Here is a 25,476-nt window from a genome sequence, read left to right on the forward strand (position 1 = left end):
GTACCTGGGATGGTGTCTGCCCCTTAGCTCATTAAATATTGGTTATCTTGCATATCAGCAAGACCCTGTTTCTTTTCACATGTGCTTCTGTTCCTGGGTGTTTTTGACATAATGCAGGTGCTCACATGGAGTCCCAGCAAGTTTGTTAGACTTGCCCTGTTCCTTCAGCCTGCTATTTGAGATCCTGCATTCATCATATAACCAGTTGTCCTCATCTAACTTGTTCATCAAATAACCTATCGGGGTTGTCTTCAGTGCACCTTCTATGCCCTCCTCCTAGAAAGGTATGAGTCAGTAAGGTCAAGGACAGAGACCTGGAGTCTGTCCCTAGAAACTTCCTTTCAGATGAGTTTTGATCTCTTGATGAGTAATCTTTGGCCATGTCATTCAGTCAGTCACGACCTTGTAAAGTCTCACAATCATTTTATCAAGTCCTCTCAGAATGAAATTTGGCTACCATTTTTGTATTATTTTCCTTAAGAAATATGCTGTGTCTACGGAACATGAAAAACTCCTCTATGTTTTTTTATAAAGTTCTTATATTTAACATGCTTCCTCCGTAAGTCTGTAATTCAACATTTTTCTGGCACAAATCACAACCAAATAATATCATGGCTTGCCTTGACAGGATAATATTTTGTGAGACACTTTTATGAGAAAATGAATGAAGCTATTTTGCTTTATAAAATTAGTTTAAAATAAAAATTTTAAGTTATAAAAGTAGGCATGTTCTTTCTATATAGAAATAACGGGTTGCTTTTTAGATAGAATCAAAAGAATATGTAAATATTGCTGAGCAGTTAGCATTAACCCTTATAGTTTCAAGGTAAAGCTTTCCAGATTGGTCAGATGAAGACCATAAGGCCTGCTGAAAGAGATCCACATTGCCAGTGGGAGAGGGCTGGGAACACATGGCTTTAGATATACAAGGCTTCTGAGTTGTGGCTGGTCTATTGGGCAATTTTAGGGAGGTTTGGTTGGCAGAGATGCTTAGAACAAGCTAGAAGACAGGCCATATATCCATGGTGTGTATACAGAATTCTAATTTGAGGGGCACCTGGTTGGCTCAGCAGTTGAGTGTCTGCCTTCGGCTCAGGGTGTGATCCCAAGATCTGGGATCTAGTCCCACATCAGGCTCCTTTCAGAGAGCCTGCTTCTCCCTCTGCCTGTGTCTCTGCCTCTCATGAATAAATAAATAAAACCTTTTTTGTTTAAATTCTAATTTGACTCCTAAGAACCCATGCCCTGGTGTACATAACCCTTTCTACTGGAACGTGAACAGGACCTGTGAATATGATGGATTGTCAGTCCCACAATTAGGTTATATTCTATGACAAAAGGACCATTTCAGATATAATTAAAGCATCTAATGACCTGAGTTTGGGTTAATTTTTTTAAAAGGAAATTATTCTGGGTGGGCCTGGTCTAATCAGGTGAGCCTTTAAAAGAAGTCCAAGAGATTCAACGTGGGAGTCTCCTGCTGGCCTTGAAGAAGCAACTGTCTTGCTGTGGTGGGGACCATGTGGTGAGGACTCTGGCCCCAAAGAGTTGAGGGTGACAGCCAGTAAGGAAAGGAGACCTCAGTCCTACAGTTGCAAGGATCTGAGTTCTGGCAACACCCAGGGAGCTAGGAAAAGGACTCCAGCTTCAGATGAGATCACGATCTTATCTGACTCCTTGATTTCCACCTGGTGAGACCCTGAGCAGAGGACCCAGTTACATTGTGCCTGGACCCTTGACCCACAGAAAGTGCGAGATAATAGATGTGAACTGCTTCCAACTGCTGGGCTTGTGGTCATGTGTTCCTGGGCAGTAGATAACTAATACACATGGGAGCAAGTTGCCAGCAGGGAGGAGAGCTGCTCAGAGGGTTCATAACTCAGGAGGACACATCCAGAGTCTGCTGGCTTCCCCGATGGTGGATTTTCATGTGGCCACAGTAAAACCTGTACAGGATTGAGATTTCCCACTGAACATCACACACAAAGATTCTCTATTGTGGTGGCTCCCAGACCTCAGCACGCACCAGGATCACTTGAAGGGCTTGTCAGAATCCATGGTGGGCTTCTGCCCACAGAGTTTCTGAATCAGGAGGTCTGGGCTGGGGCCTGGGAATCTCCATGACTAACAAGTTCCCAAGTGAGGTTGATGATGCTGGACCTGGGACCTCACTTTGAGAATCACAGCTCTATGATAAACAAAGAGGTTCTAGTTACTTTTAATATTTGACTTCTACAGTCAACCTTTTCCTCATTTGATATAAAAACATTTTAGCAATTTTTTAAAAAAATCAAGGTGAAAATAAAGGAACAGAAATTACGTAACTTTGAGTAATCCAAAGTGTTTTTTATTTTTGATTAGCCATCCCAGAACTTGTATTTGAGTGGGTGATGAGAGCCAATTAAACCAGGCTTTTAAAAAAAAGTCATGTTGTGTCCACAGTTAAAGGCCCATTTGGGGGCCTGTAGGACATCTGTGTTTTCCTATTTGCCAGAGCTCCAGAACATCAGGAGCTTGTGCTGTGCCCACCATCCAAGGCGAGCCCCTCCGGGCCCTTGTTCCCGGTAACAGGTGCTTCCATGGCTCAGACAGGTGCTTGGGAGGAGCAGCGACTCCTCCGAATGCATCAGTCCTGCCAGACGACTTCACCATGGACCCTCTGCGATGTGGCAAAGGCATCAGACTGGGGGCAAAAATGAAGTCTTGCCTGAGATTTGGGAAGAGCAGGGATGCTACCAAGTGCCCAAAAGTCCATTGCGGGGATTTCACTAATGAAAAAGCCCCGAAGACCATTGAAGACGAGAGTGGACAGATCTCTTGCCAAGAGAAGTGATAGCAGGCAGGGATCGGGTGCATCAGGGCAAACCAAGAGAGGGGAGCCTCAGAGAGAGAAAAGGTTCTTCACGTAATTATAAACCGGAACTGAAGAGTGCTCTGGAGTTAGATAAAGTCAGGAGCAGAGACTTAATGTTATTTTGAGATGTAATTTAAGAATTATTTATTTGAGAGAACACAGCATTATCATGTTATCCGAAATTATCCCAGTTGCTCATGCTTGTCATAAAGCTTGCTAATAATCTGGGTTGGGGAGGGGCGTGCTGGAGAACCTAATTGAAAACATCTGCTAAAACTGAGTATGATAATCAGGTCTTATTTTTATTATTTTGCTCATGATATAATCTTGAAGGAGTGGAACTGAGTGGTGATTCAAGTAAACTCATCTTTATATGCAGAATGTAGGTAGGTGTCCTTGGCTTTGCATTCCAAAATAAAGATGACCGATCTTTTCCATTAGAAAAGTTTGGGTCACCCCAGCTGCCAACTTTTATGCTTTTATTTATTTTTTCTCCCTAAGGAGATACAGGCACTTTATGGACCTTTCCCAAACTGCTGCAAAATGATTGATGGTTGGACTCCTTCTAATCCAAGTAATGCAGAGTGTCTGAAGCTTCGGTAATCAGATCCTACTGACTTTAAAGACCACTGCCAAAATATCCATAGCACAGAGGTTTGGCAACTTGATTTAATCATAGCAAAAGGATTACAAAGTGCAAAACAAGCCCCAAAACAGCTATGAAATGGGCCAATTCAGAAACTGACTCAGGCTAAGAAGTTGCTCAGTGTCTGAAACTGCCTTCACCTTGGCCAAGGTTGGGAGGCATGTGTGACACACAGAAAAGATGTCAAGGGAAATCGACCTTAGATCACAGTGTCTGGAGACTGGTGAATCCCAAACCAGGACACCCAGGTCCTCCTGGTGTGGGAAGACCTGGCGAGGTCCTCTGAAAGGGAAGCCAAATGGCAAATTCAGAAGCTGTCGCTTATTTCTTTAGAGTGAGAAATTGTGGCTATCCGTGAGGCTTTACTGACCAACAGGAATGCAGTTAGCATTAAGAGCAGTGGCTTGTTCACCATTCAACAAACATGATCACAGCAGGAATTCAGGGTGACTTGTGACCAGGCGCTTATTTGGAATTTGTCACAACCTCAGCGCTAGATGCCTCTTTCCATTCTGGGTGCAAATATGGAGGTCCCAACGCAAAACCTTTGGTCCTTCTGCTCCAGGAGAGGCTAGGAATGAGTAAGAGAAAGTGAGCAAGAAGGACCTGGAGAGGCCAAGGCCGTTTGGGCACTAAACATCCTATTTGCTTGGCTCGCCCTCGCATGAGTTCCTGGACGAAACAAAATTATAACACAAAACCCAAAGTTCAGCACGCGTTTTGTTAGGCTACTTTAGTCGCTTAAAAAAAAAAGTGCAAATGCGGACTCCTGTGTAAATCTGATTTGCCATGCGAGGCCAAGCTTGTTTTATTACATACATTCTGCATTCTAAGAACTAATAACTTCATATTGTAAACATCAAGCATACAGAGTTAAAATTCAAGGCCACATTCTATCATTGATTGTCTCTTTTGTCGTGTATCTTTGGCTGGCCGAGATCAACTCGTAGTGTATAAATGCATAAGTTATATAATTATTATATAAAAAGGAAAAAAACAAAACAAAACAAAACAAAACAATTGACTTGTATACTTCATTCTGACAAACGCACAGCGTTCGCGACTCAAAAGGAAAACCGGAGCCTCCGCCTAACCCAATGCCTAGGTGGTTTCGGATGGCAGCAGCCAAGAAGGCCGCCTCTTACCTGACCCAGTGGGGAGCAGAGCCCCCACATCATGATGAGGTCCCGAATGTTTCTTTTAAATATCAGACAATTCCAGTTAAAATTTTCTTTTGACAAACAAACAAAAAAAAAGAGAGATGCATATTTTTTGTTTCTGCATTCTACTACGTCCCCCTCCCGTCCTCCTCCACCGTGCGGTACTCTTCCTCTTAACACTATGTTTGGTAGAACACTGACCGATGAACCCGCAAGTCTCCTCCACTCGATTCTCCAGTCTCCGTACTGTCCTAAGTCCAGTCTCTACTGCTTGACAAGTGTCTCTCCCCACCCTGTGGCCTCCTCCTCGGCTCCCTCCTCTTCCACCTTCTCCAGCCCTCCGTCTACACCACTCGCTCGCTGTCCGCACACACATTCGCAGCCCCGCCGCCCTGCCGGGCTCGCAGTTCTCAGGATGCTGTCAAGGGGTTGGCAGCTTTGGGTCACCTTCACAGCTGGCGACAGCTGGTGGCTCTCCACCCAATGGAATGAATCGGATTTCACCCCAAACAGCAAGTGCTGCTGAGTTCCACATGGCCATCTGTTCACAGGCCAGTCTCTCTCTTTCTTTCTCTTTCTTTTGTCCTTTTTCAAATTTTTGATATGTTTCTATTTTTAAATACAGGTAGTTTTCTTAAAATGACATTTCAATGGTATGTTAGGTCAAGACCGTGTTACCACTATTGCTTTGCTTTCACCCCCCCTCCCCATTTGCATGAGCAGGACCCCAAACTCTTCTCTGGAGTTTGTACACTCCTTAAGAACACTTTCTTTGGCACTTTGTCCTTGTGACTCCATGCTTCTACTTACAACGTCTCTTATAAGCTTGGTCCACATGTGGTATGTCCATGTACATTACATCTGTAGCATCCTCTTTGTTCCTGTAGTAATACTTTAGTAATCCCCTCCCACTAAGAGTCTTTGGATCTCTTCCCTGGCTTCCTTCCCCAGCGCCAGTCAGGCTTTTTCATTCCTCTTGAGGCACTTTTGATTCACGTTCTCCAATAGAGTTTGTGGCAATTTCTTGGTGATCGTATGCTGTTGGGAAAGGCCTCCGTCAGGGCTCTAGTAGTAGGTGCCCAGATGAGAAGGCATATGGCTGGCTGGAAGCCTAGTGTTGGGGTAGATACCTCCAGTTGGCGAATTCCAGTAGGGGTTCGGGGTGGCGAAAAAACTGGATGATGTCACAGGGAGGGCCGGGGGGTGCGGAGCCACAAAGTTCATCTTCTGTGGGTGGGCGTGATAGGAGCCCATGTAAGGGAGGTCCGAGGGGTACTTGTACAGAGATGATTCTGGAGGGTGGGGCTGCAGGGCCTGGGCGATCCCATGGAAGTCAAACTTGTAGGCGTAGCGCTTCCCATGGACTTTGGTCATGATATTTTTGTCATAGTAGTAACGGAGGGCGCGGCTGAGTTTATCGTAGTTCATATTGGGTTTGCTCTTCCGTTCTCCCCAGCGCCGGGCAACCTCATCAGGATCGGTCATCTTGAATTCCCCATTGGTGCCTTCCCAGGTGATGCAGTTAGAGTTTGAGCTATCTGACAGGAGCTCCAGGAGAAACTGCCAAAGCTGGATCTGTCCACTCCCTAAGGAGGTGGGAAAAGGAAACGGGACACCAGTGAGAACAGGCTCTGAGCTAACAGCATTGTTTCTCCAGCGACAGAAGTGGGTGCTGGTGCTGTGCCATGCAAATCCCCTTAACCTGGCCTGCGCACCCATCCCTTAGCTGCTGGGGGTGGCCACAGCTCTTGTCCCAAGGCCTCCCGCCCCCTTCTCCAGAAAACTGGCCTTGGCTGAACAGGAGATGCTTCACCCACCCCAGGTAGCCCATGGCCAGAGGGGCTGACACCATGGGCCAGAGGCAGGTCTCCTTGCTCCAGGAGGGGCTGATTCTGTGATGCTGTTCAAACTCCAGAGCTCCTCGTGGGACCAGACCATGGCAAGGTTCTGCTTAAGGCCACCAGCCCCCGTAGCCTGAGCCCTGCACTATCCTGCTTCATCGCCACCTCTCTCCCAAAAACCTCCACTTAACTGATCACTTGCACAAGTATATCCTTATCGCAAGCTCCGTGTCTAGGGGATCTGACCCGGGGTGAGGATCCTTGGAGACTATCAGGGGGATCCACAGATCCAAGTTCTTTATAAAATGCAAAGAATTCCTATGGTACAAAGTTTAGGTTGTAAATTTCTGACTTCCTTCCTTAGCCAAGTCAACTTTGCGTTTCAGAGGCAAAAGCGTTTATTTTTCCTATTTTGTGAGGCAAAAAGTGCCATTATGTCGATGGCAATAATGACTTAATACCATTTATATTGGCTAGGTCAAGTAAAATAATAAAAGTCAGATTTAGGAAATGAACTTCTAAAAGTTTATGGAAAAACATAGAGAATGGAAGTAAACACCGTTATTTCTAACATAACATTTTGCTGGCACCCAGAAAGCAATTCTGTCAAAACTTTTCCTAGAACAGAATTAACCCACTCAGAATGAGGAAGTTTAGAAAAAAGTTGGCTCTTTTTCAAACCAGATCACCTATTTCCAGTACTTAGGCAACTGCATCGTAACGGAAATCCACGTGTTGCCCCTGCATTGCGATGCCAATTGTGTTCAGAAGAGTTTCCAGAAGAAGAAAGGCAGTGGTGCGTGGCTGCAAGCCATTTCGGGGGGACCAAGCAAGACTCCAGCTTCATCAGTGAGATCTCATTTAGCTGGGGGTGCACGGTCAGAATTTTTTTGATCCCATTGGAGACATGTGGATGTGGCTTTTAGGTTTTATTAAATTCCAAGAAAAACCCAGGCCCAAGATTCTAGCCACCATGTTACACTACTTTAAGATGATTTATGGCTCCCCACAGGAGGGAAGCATGTAAATATCAACAGCAATCTGGAGCACCAGGAGAAGCTAAGATGTGCTGAACAGATTTTAGAAGCTTTAAAAGCAATTAAGAGGCACGTCTTTTCCCCCAAACTCCAGCTACAGCACTGCCTTGGGCTTATACCAAAAAGATTACTTTATGTTACACTATCAGTAAATATCAATAGATGTGATAAAATGATTAAGGTAACTTTAACTGGCAACTCTTCAGGGAACTGATGTCATGTAAAGGTCAATTATAAATGTTTTTTTTCCTAAATCCTCCCCTCTCACTAGCTCCCTATATAAACTGTCCAACTCGTAAGTCCTTGTTTCCGCATTGGCTACATGGAAATGGGTATGTTTGTGAATTCATCCATACAATAGCATCGTGAGAAAGGTCAGCCTTTTCTGAATGTGTTCTGGAAAATTATCATTTTCAGTCTCACAACACATTTGAAATATATTAACAGCTTGTCGCTCATCTCAATGGAAGCGTATGCTTTTTCCGAACCACATATTCAAACTGTTCCCAATCAAGTTTTGTTGCCCCCAACATCTTATTAATATGCATTTTAAAAAATACAAAGAATGGTATGAGAAAACCATATGGTTTTAGTATAGATATTGTAACCAAAGGATTACTACTTGAAAAAGATTCCATATAGGACCTGGGAATAGGGAAAAACATGGATTTTTTATTTAACATTCCAATGTATGCTTCAATGTAAACACATAGACTTGTCTGAAAATAAATATTCACTGTCAACCTTCTCCCACAGAGAGAGCAGTTCCACAGATTTTGCATAAATACACAGACCTTCCTAAATAGCCAGAAAAATACTTGGTATTTATTCAAACCTTGGCATTGTTCTTAGGAATCTATCCCTGGCCTACTTCCTTTGTAAACGTGTATGGGAGAACAAGTGGACAAAAGTGGTTTCCTATCTCTCCTGCTCCTGAAGGAGGAAGTCAGGGACCTAAGTTCATGGCTGGAAATTCAAAGATGAGCAATTTCTTACTAGACCATGTTACCCATTAGCCAGGCTCAGGCCTCTGAGCATTTCAAGGGTCTATGAAAATAAGAGATCTATAAACAAAATTCATCAGCTTCCAAACCTGAGAACAAATGCAAAAATGCAAAATTGCCTCCTGTATAAATAAATGTTACAAAATACAACATGATATCAAGCTTATTAATCGTTAAATGTAATATTCATAACAAAATTTGTTATATATATATATATAGGGCAGATTTTCTCGCTGTGCAGAAATTGTCAAGGATACACCGTGGCTGCTGAGAACTCAGCCAATGGTAGATTAATGAAGTTCCCTGTGGCCACAAATTTCAAAAGCAGTTTATTAAAACAGTAACATTTTGATAAAGGTACATCTCAGAACATCTAATAGGGAATCCAAAACAAGGATAGGAAGCCTAAGAGGGGCCTGAGTTGCTCACTGGCCAAGCCAACCAGTGGAAGAGAAGCTCTAACATTTGGGATCTGCCCTCCAGCAGCCCTGCCACCTCCCTCTGGTCCCTCACCTTCCTTCCGGAAAACCCTTCACATCTGTTTTCTTGCCCTATCTGGGTGGCAGCCTTGCAACATCAGAGGGGAGTAGCAACTTTTGCCCTGGTTTTGTCCAGGATTAACCCAAAAGCCAGGACTGGTTAGAAACACAAAGATATCAGCTGCCCACCCCCAGAAGAGCCCAATGGGATGAAGGGAGGAGGGATGCAGCCTGGAATAGATGAATGCAATCCTTTAATTTTTAGAAGGAAAGTGGTCTCTTAATGCAATTAAAAGAAGAGAAATAACAGTAGCAAAAAAGAACGACTGAATTGAAAAAGGCAAAATATCTAAAAGGTTTCTAAAGCACGGAGAAGCAGGGCTGGGAATGACTCAGCAGCTGTGGCTCCAGTTGGGTGGGGATCCCCAGAGCAGGACACAGCAGCCACCTCCCAACAGAGGGCAAAGAAAGCAGAGAGGGGCCCAATAGGCACCACGGTGGCAGCCATCTGGGGACCCTTCGCTGGGCACGCTGCAGAGAAATGGGTGCACACAGCCTGGCCCCTCCACCATGTTAAGCTCCAGGTGGCAGGCGTGTCCCAGGCTTGGTGTGGCTCACACAAGACTCAGGAGAGTGCAAGGCACTAGGGTGGTCGGAAGCACCACTTTGGAATCATCGCCGCTTCTGCTGAATCCTGGTGCTGGCACACATGGGACCTCGGGCAACTCACCCAATTCTCTGTGCCTCAGTGCCTCCATCTGTAAACTGGGGGTGACTGCAATGCTACTATCTGGCTGGGTCACTATGAGGATAAACTCAATCATGAGGGGGTCTTATCATAATTTGAGCTGAAAATCAGAGTTGAAAGAGAGGCACACACCTTGCCTATAGCTACAAGCTGAAAAAGGAAGCCAAATGTCCCCCCATGCAGCCTTCATTGGCTGTGAAGGACTTTGAACCATGTTCTCAGGGCTGGCCGGAGGCCACTGAGAGCCTACCATGTGCCAAGCACTGTTCTGAACATTTGATATTTTTAATCCCCATCGGTTCATCTGACAGCCCATTGTAGAGGTGAGGAAATTAGAGCCCAGAAAACAGACCGATTTCTGACTTATTCTGTCCAAGGTCAGCAAGGGTTGAAACCCAGCCTCCAAGCTTGGACGCCAAATCACAGCATAAACCATTGCTCTCAGGTCTGAGTTTCTGCGCACACCTCCACACTCCTAACTCCTCTCCAGGTTGTCCCTTCCCTGGGCCTGGAGCTTGGGAGGTTCCCAGTGGGAGACTGGACACTCCTACCTTCTAACAAATGGCAAAACATCCCAGAACATTGGTTTCTGGGTATGCATGAAGCTGGATACATTTCATGCCCATCATTAAAGAGCATCCAGTTAACATCGAGGGAGCCCCTGCACACCACCTGAGAAAATGCTTTTTCATGGAAAGGCAACTTCAGTTCATTAGAGAAGCTACAGTAGATGTGCAGCCATCCTGATGCGACATAAAGCTGCTGCGTGGTGTATATGTGGTCCCTGTCCTAATTATGCAGGGACATACCTCTCAGCAGGAGAAATACGGCCCATCCAATGCACATCAAATAACTCTCATTGAGACATTGAGATGCTGTGATGATCTTGCACATTTATACACTATGATGTCACCTTTCCATTTAAAATGATTAAGAACAGTTTGCATGGTACAAAGAGCAAAGGCAGCAATTTTCAGTAATGAAGGATTTATTTACCAGAGAATGGGAAAACAGAATCAAACAGGAAGAGATGTTCTCATTCACAGAAAGATAAAAGACATTCCGGTTTGTGGGGAGAAAGCCACACGAATACAACTGACGTGTGGCCCAAGGAGAGATGGAGAGAGAAGGTCTAATTCATTGTAAACGGAGGGACAGAAATCTTTACCTTCCAGCCCCAGGTGGGGATGTTGCTACTCTCCCCAGGGCCAGTGAGGATGGTCTTTGTGATACAAAGTGCAGTCTTCACCCGCCAGTCCTGAGCTGCTGACCCACTATGGACCGAGATGTTTTCCTGGCGCCTAAAGAGTCGTTGAACTAAATGGAAACCCCTCCCTTCTACTCTCTTGGCGTCCCTTCTCCAAACAGTGCCTCCTCCCTCTTGCCTATCCAGAGGTGATGTAGGGAAAGGAAATAAAACCAGGCCTTGGAGACAAAGAGTCAGGGCTCAAATCCCACCTCCCTTCTTATTGGCTGTGTGACCCAGGGAAAGTTACCTAATGTCTCTGGACCTCTGATTCCTCTTCTGTAGGATGAAGATAATGAGCCGCCAGGGCTGTCATGTGGCGGCGCCAACACAGGAGCGCCTGCCCAGGCATTACACAGGGTGGGAGCTATTTGTTATTTCACATTATTGTACTAACGTCCCCAGAGTGCTTCCGCTTCCGGGCCTTTCCTCTTTCTAATCTATCCTGAACACTGCAGCCAGATCAGTCTTCCTGAAGCACAACTGATAATAGTCATCTCAAAACATAGTAATCATTTTTATTTGAACAGTTATGCAGCGGTCATAGGGATGAGGGGGGAACCAGGGACCCAGGCGCCTTGGCCACCAGTTGGATGCTCACTGAAGAGACAAGCACCTGTGGCTCCATGAACAGTGGACAGGGCTGTCATCACCCATGTTTATTTCTCTGCCAAAATATAAGGTCCCTGAGGGTCAAGGATGCTATCTCCTTATTCCTTGCCATTCATTTCTTCAACAAATAATGGTTGAGCACCTGGTCCAGTCCCCAGGGTGCAGTAGTAAACAAAACAGCCCCTTCTAACTGTTCAGATGCCTAAAAGGTATTTGCTGAACTGGTTAATGGTACCTAAAATTGAATGCCAAAGCTCAAGACACTCAATAATGATGATATTTCATGTTCTCAAAATATAGATTCCCTTGTGGGGATGCATGCTGATTGAATCTGGACTCCTCGGTTTCCAACCCTGTTTGGGCCTCAGTGTTTAGGAAATATACATTCCAGCTTGTACTTGCAATATGCCTGTGTCATCTTGGCATTTGAATGTGCTGTTGAGAATACACAGCATATGCCATGAATTTCTGAAGTTGATGCCAGCACAGCTGGTTCTAATCTGAATACAAACAAATAAAACAGTTCGGTGGGCACTGAAATGTGATGACAGGTGATGATCCCTGGCAAGGTACGGGTCACAAGTGGGCCAATTAGGGACTCGCACTTGGTGCTAGCCTCTAAGTTCAAAAACAGGCTATTCATTGACGATGATCCTAAATCTGATGCCTCATGGTTGTAGTTAAGGTTCTCCTTTTCAAGATATTATTTGATCAGTTTGTGTGATAGGCTGAACTGTGTTCCCCCAAAATGCATATGCTGGAATCCTAACCTCCAGGATCTCAGAATGTGACCTTGTTTGGAAATAGGGTCTTTGCAGAGGTGACCAAGTGAAACTAACACCAGGGTATGTTCTAATCCAATATGACTGGGGTCCTTATAAAGGGAAATTTGGACCCAGAAACACATGCACAGAGGAGACAGGTAAAAGAGATACAAGGATACAATGACCATTGACAAGCCAAGGAGAGACGTCTGGAACAGATCCGCCCTTCACAGTCCTCAGACGGAACCAACCCTGCCTGACACCTGACACCTTCAATTTTGGACTTCTGGCCTCCAGACTGTGAGATAATAAATGTCTGTTGTGTAAACCTCCATTTGTGGCATTTTGTTATGGCGGCCCAAGGGAACCAATAGGGTTTAGATTAGGTGATACTGCTCTTTGCTGAAGCTAAAGTCTTAATTTATAACATGACCCATTTTTTTCCACTTTGGCAAATAATCCAGTGAGATCTAAAACTCAACTTTGTTCTGTTGAAGGGATTTCTCACCAATACAAGTTCATCTTTCAAAACAGCCACTGCCAAAAAGGTAACTCTATAAGGAGCAAAACCACCAGCATTATCTCACCTGGATTGGCAAGGCGGCTACTTGTTGGTCCAAGAATCTGATAAGGATCTACAGCAAAAAAAAAAAAAAAAAAAAAAAAAAGAAAGAAGTCAAATCTCAGAGACCTAGTCATGACTCGGTATGATGTCACTACAGGCATAATGCTGACCCACTTGCGTTTCCAGATTTCAGAGTTGAACACACCAAAGTTACCCAGCACCACTTCCTTTACTGAATAAGATGTCACATGGAATCTGAGAGAAGTTTCTTGTTAAAGGCCTCTTAAGCTAGTGGCCAAGCACAGATTTGGCTCAGAGCTCCCGACACCTGGCACTCTCCATCCCTGGACATAAACTGGGCAAACATGTTACATCCCCACTTGGCCTGGCCTGGGGGCCACGTTGCCTGTGCTGTTCAGCACACTGGCACTATCAGCCGTCTACTGTGCTCCACACTGGGCCTGGCACAAATGCTGGCATGCTGCACATGACCTGAAGGTGAAATGAAAAGAACTCATTTGTCACAAAGACACAGCCTGTGTGCCACAGGGTGTTTTTTCCATATTTACTGCATAGGTTTTGGAAATGTTTTAGCAAAATCTCAAGTTATCTCTAGTGAAAAGACTGATGACTTGGTCCACATTTTATACATGGAACCATGAAAAAGAAGACAAAATTCCATTGATTTCATTTAGAAAGTAACACATTTTAGAAATATGCTACTAAACCAACTTCTTTTTTGATGGCCAGCAGGATGTTCCCTGAAACATACCTAACTGAGGACGCTGGTCTTCAGTTTTGGGCACTGCGGAAGGAGATGGTTGAGCAGCTGAAAATCCAAAAACAAAAGACAGAGTTAGCTGTAGCTTCTATTTGGCCACTAGTCTTTGATGCTGTTATATTACCATCCTATCCATTATCTTAGTTATTAACATAATAGTCTTACTCTTATACATAACATCTTAGTCCTATAAGCAGCATTTAACAGCAAGAAAATTTCCTTTGTAATGAAACCAAACATTGACATTGTGACATAAAAAGAGAGGACACTTCCATTATTTAAAAAATAAACAGCACTGTTTCTGAAACTAAAAAAAAAAAATTCTTTTGAGAAACCAATGAAAATGAATCATAGTCTAAATGAAACAGAAAGAGAAATCACTAGGAAAATAAAGCTAGGGATACTTTTAAACATGGCCAAGATTAGGAAATCACCCAGTATTTAATCTGTGCGCAGAAATCTCATGACACTTGCCTTTGTCCATGTTGAAACACATCATTTGTTTCTTTTTGTTATAAAAATATAGAAGTAGGTATAACCCCAGCAGAAAAAGAATCATTGCACTTAAAGATCAGTTGCATTTTGCTGCCACTGGAACAAACATTTTATGCATTAAAAAAAGCATAGATTTGCTGCAGAAATCGTTGTGTTCTATCAATGGTTATCTGCTGCCTAGTGACCTGCAGATTCAAGCAGCTGAGCCAACACTGTACCTTTTGACTGGGGGGTGGGGTGGCCGTGACTAGTCCAGGCTGATCTCCTGGGTGGGTCATAAGGTAAATCTGCAAAGACAAATAAATTGACTGAAAGATCAATAATGTAATTTTATAATAGAAATTTTGTGTTCTGTGTTTTTTGTGAATGTTGTGACTTTTGTGTATATGAGAATAAATATTGTGGAAGAAAATCCAGTAATTCAAAGAAATATCCAACCTGTATCCCATTAGATTTGGGTTTTGTTTTGTTTTTAAAGATTTTATTTATCCATATGAGAGAGAGAGAGAGAGAGAGAGAGAGAGAGAGAGAGGCAGAGACATAGGCAGAGGAAGAAGCAGGCTCCATGCGGGGAGCCTGATGTGGGACTCGATCCCAGGAGCCCAGGATCATGCCCTGGGCTGAAGGCAGTGCTAAAACCACTGAGCCACCCGGGCTGCCCAGGTTTGGATTTTACTTAGAAATTATTGTTTTGTTTATTTTATTGATTTAACATTTTCACCCATTGATCTGACAACTCGCACTGACAGACTCTTGCAGGGTTTGCTGAGTCTTCCAAGGAAACTTCTTACAATCACAGGTCAAGACCATTTTTTAGAGTTTCTAACAATCTACTTTGACCTGCTTCCATCTGCAACCAACTTAAATTCATCCCTTTGTTATCTTCATGAACCATCCAAAACAGTGCTCACAGATTTGATAAGCCCACCAATTCTTGCTTGAGGTCTGCCCCTAAGTCCACCAACTGACACTCGTGTTCCTTTCTCTTCCTCCTTGGAAATGGGCATGGTCATCTTATCCATCAGCTGGCTCTCTCAATGACCCCTCATTTTCTTTTTATAATCTCACCCAGTTATATTACACCAGTTTTAAGTGTCCAGTTATTTTCCTATGTCAGTATCTACTTTCTCTTTTTCTCTAAATGAATTTAGAATTTCTCTAAAAGAATTTCATGAAATCAACTGCAAGACTGAAATAGTATTGCCCATGCAACACATTAACGATGAGCATAAGAGCCGAAGCATATACCAATGATTTCTTTGTATTTGCAATGCATTATCATTTGTCTCATAAATCTTCATTGCACTTTACAATGCAAACTTTACTTCTGCATCCTCAGTGCAAGTTCTATTAATGATTATGAAGACTCTAAGTCATTTCAAGGTTCTTTCAAAAATATACTCCCACACATTACCACGCATAGTCTTGCATACATAAAATGATTTCTACATGAAATCTCATTAAAGAACCACTTCAAAACTATGTCTTCTTAAATTGATGGGTACTCAGTTCAATGCCATGTGTCATTCTGAACCAACTGAAAGCCACAGCCAGATACTTCAGGTATTTCTGTTGCCAGACACCTGGAAATCACTGTAAAATCTCACTTGAAGGGCAGTGCAATTTGTTTGAAGCCTCTCTTTAAACAGAGGATTTGACCCTGCTTTAGACTGGTAGTTTGACCAGTCTTCAGAAAGTCTGACTACGTTAAAAAAAGATGCATCTCTTCCTATTTTTGGATCCCAAAGAGAATACCACTGAAATGCAACGTGAAATTCAACACAGAATTGCCTTAATTTATTTGGTCTGTTGGGCTACAAGCATCTCAACCAGTGTGGTCTATGAAATCCTACCCTCTATAGCTTTGGTTGAGTTAGATAATTTTTCTTTGTAAACTCTTCCACTGGCATTTTTGCAGTTTGGACCATAAGCCTCTTCCCACTCAGCTCCTCAGATTCTCACTTTTCTGGTGCTGGGGTTGCCCATGGGAATTAAATCTGCAGCCGCTATCAATTTACAACTGTATTTCAACTTAAGTCTCTGGGAGCACTTTGCACGTGGAGACTTATCCAGTTGCATTTTGTCTAAAACATGGTCAGCCAGTTTCAGTTTGAGAATTGTCTCAGAAAGAAAACTGGACCAGCAAGGCAACTATAACAACTTGCTTCTAGGCAGGAATCTGTGTTCCTACAGATAATAATCTCAAAATTATTATCTGAGCGTGTCAGTACAAATGAATAAATGCACGCAAAGAGCTCTAATTTGGGTTTCACCAGAGAGAATGCTAAGAGAATGAACAGCGAATGTCAGTAGGTTGGTCCACTACCACTTTAATCATAAAAGTATTCCTCATGAAGTGTGGCTGAAAAAAATTAAACACCCAACTACTAAGAGAAAAATATTTTGAAACTTTTTATTCATAAATCCTTCTTAGGATGTATAACCATGTTCCATCCTCCTTTGAAAATAAGTCAGGACCTAAACAACACCAAGTCTGACTTTTAGCCAAGAATTTGAGATGTTTATATGAACAATGATTAACATGTTCATAAACATATTGCTATGGAAGATAAGTAGGCTTTTGTTTTCGTTCATGAAATTCTGGTCCAATGTTGCCTTATCTGCTACCGCTCACGCACTGTGGGCACTGAGCCCCCCTCCAGTGGGAGGGGGAAGGGACACCGGGGAAAGATTGAATGAAGCCACAGTGAGACAGGAGGTCATGAGGGGGGGCCCTCCAGCCACACCTCCCACCCCACAGCATGGCCAGCTCTAGGCAGTCCTACTCCTGGGCTGTTTGGGAAATTATGACTCCATGCACATTTGCGATGTGTCTCTAACAATAGGACATAGAACTTCTACTAAGAACAGATTTTACATTTAATTTTTGGCACTCATTTCAATATACTCTCCATTTCTCTTGAACCGTGATCTTCGAGGTAATTAACTCATACACTTGGCAGAAGGTCCCATGTCAGAGAAGGGCTGCTTTCTGGCATCAGTTCCATTTTTTTCTATGTGTTTTAGAAACTGAAATTTATAAAAGCCATTCATGGGCAGCTTAGGGTTACCACAGAAATGTGCTTAATGCCATGATCCAGATCAAAAAGCACAAAACTAAAAATAGGGAGTTTTACTGGTTTTGGGTCCTTCCATACCAGCACTTCATTTACTGGGAGCTGGAACTGGTTGCCAGTGAATCAAGATAATATATATATTCTATTCTCCTTCCTGTGTTAGGTCCACCAAGTTTTGTATTCTGCTTTCATCAAGCTTAGAGATGAACATCCTCTAGCCCTCACCAAGTCCACTTGCTCACTTTATTTTTTTAATGGACCAGAACTTGGACCATGGAAAAGCTCATTATCATTCTGCAGGATCCATGCCATGTTTGCAAAGTAGTGCTAAAGGGCCCTGGCTGAGGTGGGAGGGAAAAGATGAGATCTGCCTGCTATCTGTGAACCTAGATGCTAATGTGAAGACAGACCAAGAGCTATTGTCCAGGACCAACCAATAAAGCCATACTCAATGGAAAGAAGTTTTGGAGTCAACCCTAATGTGATTAAGTCATTCATTCTCCTTGTTTTCCTCCAGACCCTCCTACAGTATTCTAATATCCTCTATCAAAGACATAGAGATCTGGGAACATCTTGCATTCCTGTATCACATAGCTTGTGCAGATCTCTGTGGTAATAGTCTAGCCAGGGGGAAAGCAAAGAGTGCATTTTTGGCCATGAGCTGGGATACAGGTTTTATATAGCACCTGATAGAGGAGAACATGCATAGCTGCACTGCCTTGCCACTTGACTGGTAACAATGAGTATCACTAGGTTGAGAACTCTGATGGAGTCATTTAAGTTTCTGAGAAACCCTAGAAGAGCACCAGCTGAAAAGCGAAAATCAAGGCTATATTTGCTGGCTCAACCCTCCAGCCTCTTTTGATAACATTCAAGATGGGTGTCACAGTACACGGATTGTGTGCTAATGGAGTAGGAGAGACAAGATTACAGAATGGCCCTGATGGCACACACCAGAGCTTTCCTATGAATGGGACCATGGCTCCAAATGACAAATACCCACCATTTGCTTCAACGTGGATGGAACTGGAGGGTATTATGCTGAGTGAAGTAAGCCAGTCGGAGAAGGACAAACATTATATGTTCTCATTCATTTGGGGAATATAAATAATAGTGAAAGGGAATATAAGGGAAGGGGGAAGAAATGTGTGGGCAATATCAGAAAGGGAGACAGAACGTAAAGACTGCTAACTCTGGGAAACGAACTAGGGGTGTTGGAAGGGGAGGAGGGCGGGGGGTGGGAGTGAATGGGTGACGGGCACTGGGGGTTATTCTGTATGTTAGTAAATTGAACACAAATATAAAAAATAATAAATAAAATAAAATAAAATAAAATTAGTATATATAAAAAAAAAACAATCATTGAAAGAAGTTTACACACCAAAATCTGATTGGGATTAATTTAGGGGAGAGACAAGTGATTAGTTTCAGGGAAGCTATTCAAAGGGCACTGCATAAGTATCTAGATTTTTTTATGTTTTTAAAAATATATCTGAAGAAAATACCGTAAAATGTTAAAATTTATTTAGACTTGGTGATGGTTTGTATAAGTGGTTTGTTTAAAATTTGTGTAACTTTTTAATAAATCACTCTCATACTTTATGAAATTACAAAAAATAATCACCAAAGTAAGTGTATAAATTCTACCTCTAAAGGCAAAAACCATTGTAAAGAGTAAGAAGATTTATACTTGGTTAGTATAGTTGAATATTATTAGAATTTCTGCAGTTAGAAAGTTTTCATACATTTATTTTCCTAAGTAAAAAACTGAAATAAATAAAAAATATAAAAACATAAAAAAAAAAAAAGGCATGTGTTTGAGAAGGAAAGAGGGTACTTACAGGAGAGAAGGAGAAAGGGTTTCTAGTAGTTACAACTGACACAACCCAAAAAACCATGAAACACCATAAAATCATGACCACAAAAACCAGAATGCAAAACGATATGCCTATGTGCCAATAATTTATAAGAGTAGGTAGTAGAGAGATGGATCTAAATGCTAACCTAACAAAGGGATCACGAAAGAGGGTGCACTTTGAACCAGGAACATCTGGGAAAAACAAATAGAAGCAAGCCTGGGAAGAGAAGGAAGATAAATGAACAGAGCAGTAATATGTCCACGTGTCCTTGTCTGTGAAGTCAGTAAACAGTCTTGGACAGCTGTGGGGTAAGACTAAATGACACAGTGACTTGACTGGGTAAGCAGTCAGCAGACTCAGGAATCAGTGACGCATTTGGGAAGGAAGGCTAGGAAAGAGGGGAAAAGTAGACTGGGACCAACAGCTCAGGGACGGGTCACTCAAGGCAGAAAGAAGGGAGGGGGCAGAACATGTGGGGAGGGGGCCTGCGAAGTAGGACCTGGCAGGATGGCTGGAACAAGTGCCCTGTTCCCACGGCTGTGGGGTTAGAGAATGGAGTGGCCATGAAGGTCACAATTCAGCAAACCAAGAGGGCAGGGAATGGGGAACTCGGGTCTCTATCCCCAAGGGCCCAAGAACCTCTCACAGGGAGACAACCAGCAACCACCTCTTCTGACAGCACAGGAGCACAGCTGGATCCTCAGTGCTGCTCTGGGAACTGCCCTGTTTCCCCAGAGCCAGTGCAAGCTTTTCACCTACACCGTAAAGGGCTTTCTGACTCAAAAGAGCATTCCTTCAAGGTTGATCCCTGTCTCCCACCTAGTAGGGAAATAAGTCTCTTCTCCAAGGCTGAAACCCAGAATCTGGCTTTCAGCAAATAGTCCTGGCTTGCTGGGTTTGACTCTTTATAGCTCACATATCAATGTGTATGTATCTCCCTTGACAATCACAGCAGCGGCTATCAAAACAGGTATTTTTGATACAAACGGACTCTTAGGAATGGACTCTCCTGGTATGGAAGTATGGAGGTATGGAGGTGTGATCTCCTTCCAGGTCACACACAAATTATGGCCCCAAGGAAGAGCCTTATCAGAGCTCTGGAAGGTGCACCTGACTTTGCCACCTGTCCTCCCCAGGGCAGCACAGAGGGGTGTCCCAGCCATCACCTCCCAGCCTCCCCCTCTCTATACACCTGGGAGGCCATATTTTCCAAATCTACTATGTCCGAAAATATGAAAAAGAAGTGGTTCCAGGATCCACTGTCCTATGCAGCAACAAGCAACCAGCTAGCTGGTCTGACCACTGGGCTTTATCAATGGATTTGGCTAATGTTGTGGCCTTTTGACCAGACTCCCACACTAGCTCACAATCCCTGGATTTTGTGACTTAGTCAGAGGCATCTATGAGGCAGCTTCAAACAAACAAGCAAGCAAGCAAACAAGCCCTGGCCCACCATTTTAGATAAGTTCCGTTTTTTTTTTTTTTTTTTTTTTAAGTATGGATGGAAATGTTTGTTGTTGTTGTTGTTATTGTTTTTTGTTGTTGTTTTGGAAATATTTTTTAAATGCTCACAAAAATCTTTGTGATTTTCCTATACTTCTGTTTGTTTTCCCAAGGATGCATTTATTAGAGGTAAATAGCAGGGTTTTTCACAGTCTAGTTCACTCTGGATCCTGGGTCTTGTTCCCTATTAAATGGCCTAGGCCATCTCTACAATGGCAGAGGTAACTGAGCACTTTGGCTAAGCCTTTCCGCCACGATCCCTGGGAGCAGTGGGCCAAACCCTTCATCCAAGATTAGAGAAGAGGATAATCGCCAGCCTGAAGGCAGTATGGCTGTAACAGGGCAGTGTCGGGGTGGGAGCAATGCTAAAAAGCTTCTTCACTCTTGCTATTTAGCTCAATGATCCCGTCTTTCTCACTGGAAAGAGTGGTGCCATGCTTAGTGCCCTGGATGAATTCAAAATGAGTTCTGGACATGACCCAGAGGTCAAAGGGTGACAGCTTGGGTCTAGGAAGACATGATCCACGAATGAATATGGAAAAACCAGCCCAGTGCCCTGAATGGCCACATCCTCAGTAGCAGGCTGGCAGGTTATCATTTCAAGTCCTGGTGAGGAGACAGGTCTACACTGTGCATACCCTTCTCCTCCTTTTCCACCTGGCACACATCTAATCCTCCATCAGCATGTGGCCCTTCCTCTGGAGAGCATCCTTCTTCCTTTCATGGGAGGTACATTTGCAAGCCCTCCTGCTCCTACAGTCTCTGGTGTTAGAGGTGGCGCCTCCACCGTCAGGTGGGAGCTTCAGGCTAGACGTTCACATGTAAGTGTCTGTCTCCGGCTCTGATGCTAGCTCTTATGATTAAATGCTTATGTGTGTGCATCTATCTCTGGCTCTAGGTGGCTCTACTGAAACATCTAGAACTTCGGGCAAAGCACGTACGTGCGCCTGTAAGCTGGATCCCATTGTACCCTCCGTGGTTGGCATACAGGAAGCACGCCTGGACATCTGTGGAATGAACAGGCCAGCTTTCTGAAGGTGGGATGCTTCCTGAAGCCTAGCTCATCCTCACACTCCCAAAACGTAATATTGTGCTCGTCACTAACAAGCACTTGATAATATGTACTTTCTGTAAATGGTACGTAAATCAACTACCTAGAGAAATCATCAGGAAAGACGTAAAGTAAGGGTCCGATGTAAATTCTATCTATCGCATGCTTCTGCCCTGTATGACTGGCTCTTGGGACATGCTGGGAAGTCGCCACTAGCACCAAGGGGATGCCTTGTGCGTTGCGTGTTCGCCCAAGGATGTAAATCCTTCCATCACCTCGAGAGCAGACGGGTTCCTGACTGCCAGGCATCCACATGCCGTCTTTGCCCGTCTGTCTTTGAAAGCAGCTAGTTAAAGGGCTGATCTGTTTTGAATTCTGCAGTCAGGGACCTTCGGTGTGATCTTTGAATGAAATGGTCGGATCGAATTTAGGCTCCCGATCCAGAGGCAGTATGAGACTTCTCAGACTCCCTTCAGACCCAGGATCCGCTCCCTCTGACTCACGTGACTTAGGTCACGGATCTCACGGGACATCCTGGGATGTGTCTCAAGGAACAGATCACACAGGGGCGTTTTCGTACCTGGCCTAGTTGTAATTCTTTGCGTAGCTTCAGGATATACTGAAGTATTTGGGAATATAAAAGCTGCACCCCCTGCAGACGAAAGGAAAGACAAAACATGTGAAGGTCTTTAGCTGTGGTTGTTGATCTCAGCAACAGTGTCAAATCTACTCTGCCCTGTGACACCAAAGGGAGGTGAGCCCCTCTATCCTGCTGTTCCAGACTTCAGGAGGAAGGGACGAGCACTTGGGGCAGAAGTGGATTCTGACTATGGAAGTGGACGTCAAGCTGTGCCCCATTTGTTATAGTGTCTTGTGTTTTGATTTTATAGCTTCTTGCTGAAGCCCATCTGTTTGTCTCCACCCACTCACCCTAGCCCCACCAGCAATCTCATCTTATTAAGAAAAAAAATTATATGGTGTATCTTTGCATTTTTAAATTCATAAAAATCCATAAAACATTTTACAGAGCCCTTGCAAAGAAAGTCATACCAAAGAATTGCAAAAATTTTGCCAAAGAATATATGGATCTTATTAAAAGTGACTCCACATCTCTATTCAGAGGCATGTTTCCCCTCCTCTCCATCAATGCCCCTGTTGTGAGCAGAAAAAAAAATCCCTTGCTGCAGTTCAGTCCATTTGGAATTGGTTGTCCTGTTCTCTGACTGCTTTGATGTTTAACAGTGACAACAGTCACAAAAGCAGAGCTTTCTTGAAACTTTCACTCCCTGTTATACATTTTTTAAACAACTGTGAAATTATCAGAAACTGTGGATAGCCCAAAGGTGTTTCCTAAGAGAAGGAAATTACTTTGTCTAAGTTATTTGTTATTCCTGGCCACAAGGTCAAGAATAGGCTGATGCGATAGATAGAATTTGCACACATCAGCCTTGAGAGGCGCACTCATGACTCAAAGCATTTTCTTCCTTACTTTACATTAAAAGCGCAAAGTTCTGAATATTGAGGACCAAGATTAAGCAGCAATTTCACTGTAACACTCAAACCTGGACTCACTCACATTACACATTATAAAGTAAACTGGCAAATGGTTGGAACACTGCTGTACTTCCATGGGAGGCTGGCCAAGAACTTGCTTACGAGTGGGTTACCCAAGCCTTGCCAGAATGTGAAGCTTTCCCCCCTAGCCTGGGTGGTGGCACAGGGTCCCTGCAGCTGAAACAGCGGGGTGAGCAGCCTGTGGCCATGCTTCTGTAGTGGTCTCTATCTGGAGGGAGACAGTGGATGCCAGCCGGGAGCACATCATCTGCAGAAAGCCAACTTCTACTATAAGGGCAGTGGGGGGGGGGGGGGAGGTTAGCAGGGACGAAGCATCCTGTTAGACTCTACTAGGCTCAGGCAATAAATAAAGAAAACGCAGAATCTGTGGTTAGAGGCAGAACAGCAGTATTGGGTTAGTAACCAATTTCATATCCTCCAAAATTGTAACGCGGCTTCCCTTTCGACAGAAGCTCATAGAAAGTGACCAATGAGCGTTCCTTCCTGCTGCCTTTTGCCAATGTCCAAAGTCTGTGCAAGAAGATTCGACTCGAGACAAGTCAAATGTCCTGAAACTTTTCCTAAAAGGAATAAATAAAAACTGCCTGTCCTGAGACACATTCCTTTAAGAACAAAAATGAAAAGGGCGGGGGGAGGAATACTAAGGGCCCCTTTATATTGAACATGCTTTTAGTGTCTACAGTCAGCACAGCGTATATTTGAGGACAAACAGCAGCAGATTATAATCCAGCCAACGTGAGCTAAGGCCATGGCTAAAGGCTAGTTCTGCACGGCTCTGTTACAAGAAGTCCTCTGACGGTCAAGGGGAGGGGGGCGTGCTCGGAAACCAAGGGGCACCCCCTGCCTGTAGGCGCTGGTTCCTCCAGCAGCCAGAGCCTCCTGCGCAGCCAGAAGCCCTCAACCATCCTGTGTTCTGTCTTCCTGACCGCTCTGAGGGTCCTGCGATCCAGCCTGAGAGCATGCGACCTGGAGCCAAGACCCTACGTTTGTCCTGTGGGGTAGGGGCGGGGCCAGCATTACCTGTGTTTCTAGCATGCATTAACCGTGGAGAGTTTTGTAAGGCTTTATCAACATCATCTGAAGTCAAATGTGGAAGAGGAGCTACAAAACAAAACAAAAAAGCAACATCAAAATGAAAAAAAAAAGAGAGAATTACCTTCTTTTAAAAAAAGAAGAGAAAAGGAAGAAAAACACCTCCCCACTCCCACCCTAGTATCGTGGGCTGCTTGGAAATCTCTCCATGGCCCTGCTGCTTGTTAGCGTGTTAAAACCTAGGTGGGCCCATATTTAATTCAGGGAATGAGTGATGGAGATGCCAGGCAAAGCATTTACACCAGAGTTCACAACCCCCCACTACTGCACTACTTCCATCTCCCGCTAACCATGCTTGATGCCTGAAACATTAAAGCATGCAGCAAACTTCGTGAATTCATGCCTCCGATTGCCAATATGCCATTCCCATTGTCAGGTGAGCCACATCTCACGATCCCAAACGGAAACCTGTGTTCAGGTGGGATCTGGGAGAGACCCAGTTTAGCCTTAGGGAGGATAAACCCCCTAATCCCATCAGAGAGGGGCCTTTCCGTCTGTTGCTGTTTCGGGGTGGGGCACCACGGAGACTCAGTCATGTGTGACCAGACAATGCTTTGCTTCCCTCTGCCATGTGGTCTTCTTGCTGGACGTGACCCTGGTGGAGGCAGCTGAAAGCCAATGTGACTTTGGGGCTCCTGGGGCACGCGCTGGCTGCTTCTTACCACGTTCACCTAAATCACGGCCTGGTAAGCATTTGGTCCTCTCAGACCCTAACTGAGAACTACTAGGACAGGAAGAAGCTGTCAACAAACTGTTTTGAACCTTCCCCACTCGGGTTAGCCAGAACCAGCACGACAGTGACCTCTGCCCCGAGCGGGGACCATCTTACTCTCTCTGAGGTAGTGCAGGTGGGAGAGAAGGATGTCAGCGTTGTAGCTCGGGGTGAGCCTCTGGAAGTCGTCCTTGGTCATCTTGCACAGTTCCTTTCCATCAATGTTCTGGAACAGCAAGATGTCAACATCCGGAAGGCCGTATTCTTTCACTGCCCACTCCAGCCACTGCCGGACGTGGTCCGTGCTCCACAGCGTGGGATCTGAAAGGGGAAGGAGCATAACCCATCAGTTCCCGTGGACACATTCCCAGGGCA

At 44.2% G+C, this 25,476-nt stretch overlaps 1 protein-coding gene across 8 annotated transcripts in view; it reads right to left on the bottom strand.

Moving 5' to 3' along the window:
- Positions 1–4,274: 4,274 nt before the first annotated feature.
- The window catches only part of ERG (ETS transcription factor ERG), a 186,251-nt gene continuing 165,049 nt past the window's right edge, over positions 4,275–25,476 (bottom strand). For 7 of the 8 annotated variants that reach the window (XM_077879213.1, XM_077879208.1, XM_077879210.1 and 4 more), the window contains 7 exons: positions 25,219–25,422; positions 24,318–24,398; positions 22,303–22,374; positions 14,451–14,519; positions 13,729–13,785; positions 12,979–13,026; positions 4,275–6,246 (listed from right to left, as the gene is read on the bottom strand). In XM_077879213.1, the coding sequence (XP_077735339.1) occupies positions 5,726–6,246; positions 12,979–13,026; positions 13,729–13,785; positions 14,451–14,519; positions 22,303–22,374; positions 24,318–24,398; positions 25,219–25,422 (1,052 nt within the window). In that variant the 3' untranslated portion in view covers positions 4,275–5,725. The remainder of the gene's footprint in view (positions 6,247–12,978; positions 13,027–13,728; positions 13,786–14,450; positions 14,520–22,302; positions 22,375–24,317; positions 24,399–25,218; positions 25,423–25,476) is intronic. The other variant, XM_077879209.1, reaches the window with a different exon arrangement.

This window comes from Canis aureus, chromosome 30 (genome assembly GCF_053574225.1).
Source record: "Canis aureus isolate CA01 chromosome 30, VMU_Caureus_v.1.0, whole genome shotgun sequence".
In the NCBI taxonomy this organism is placed as follows: Eukaryota; Metazoa; Chordata; class Mammalia; order Carnivora; family Canidae; genus Canis; species Canis aureus.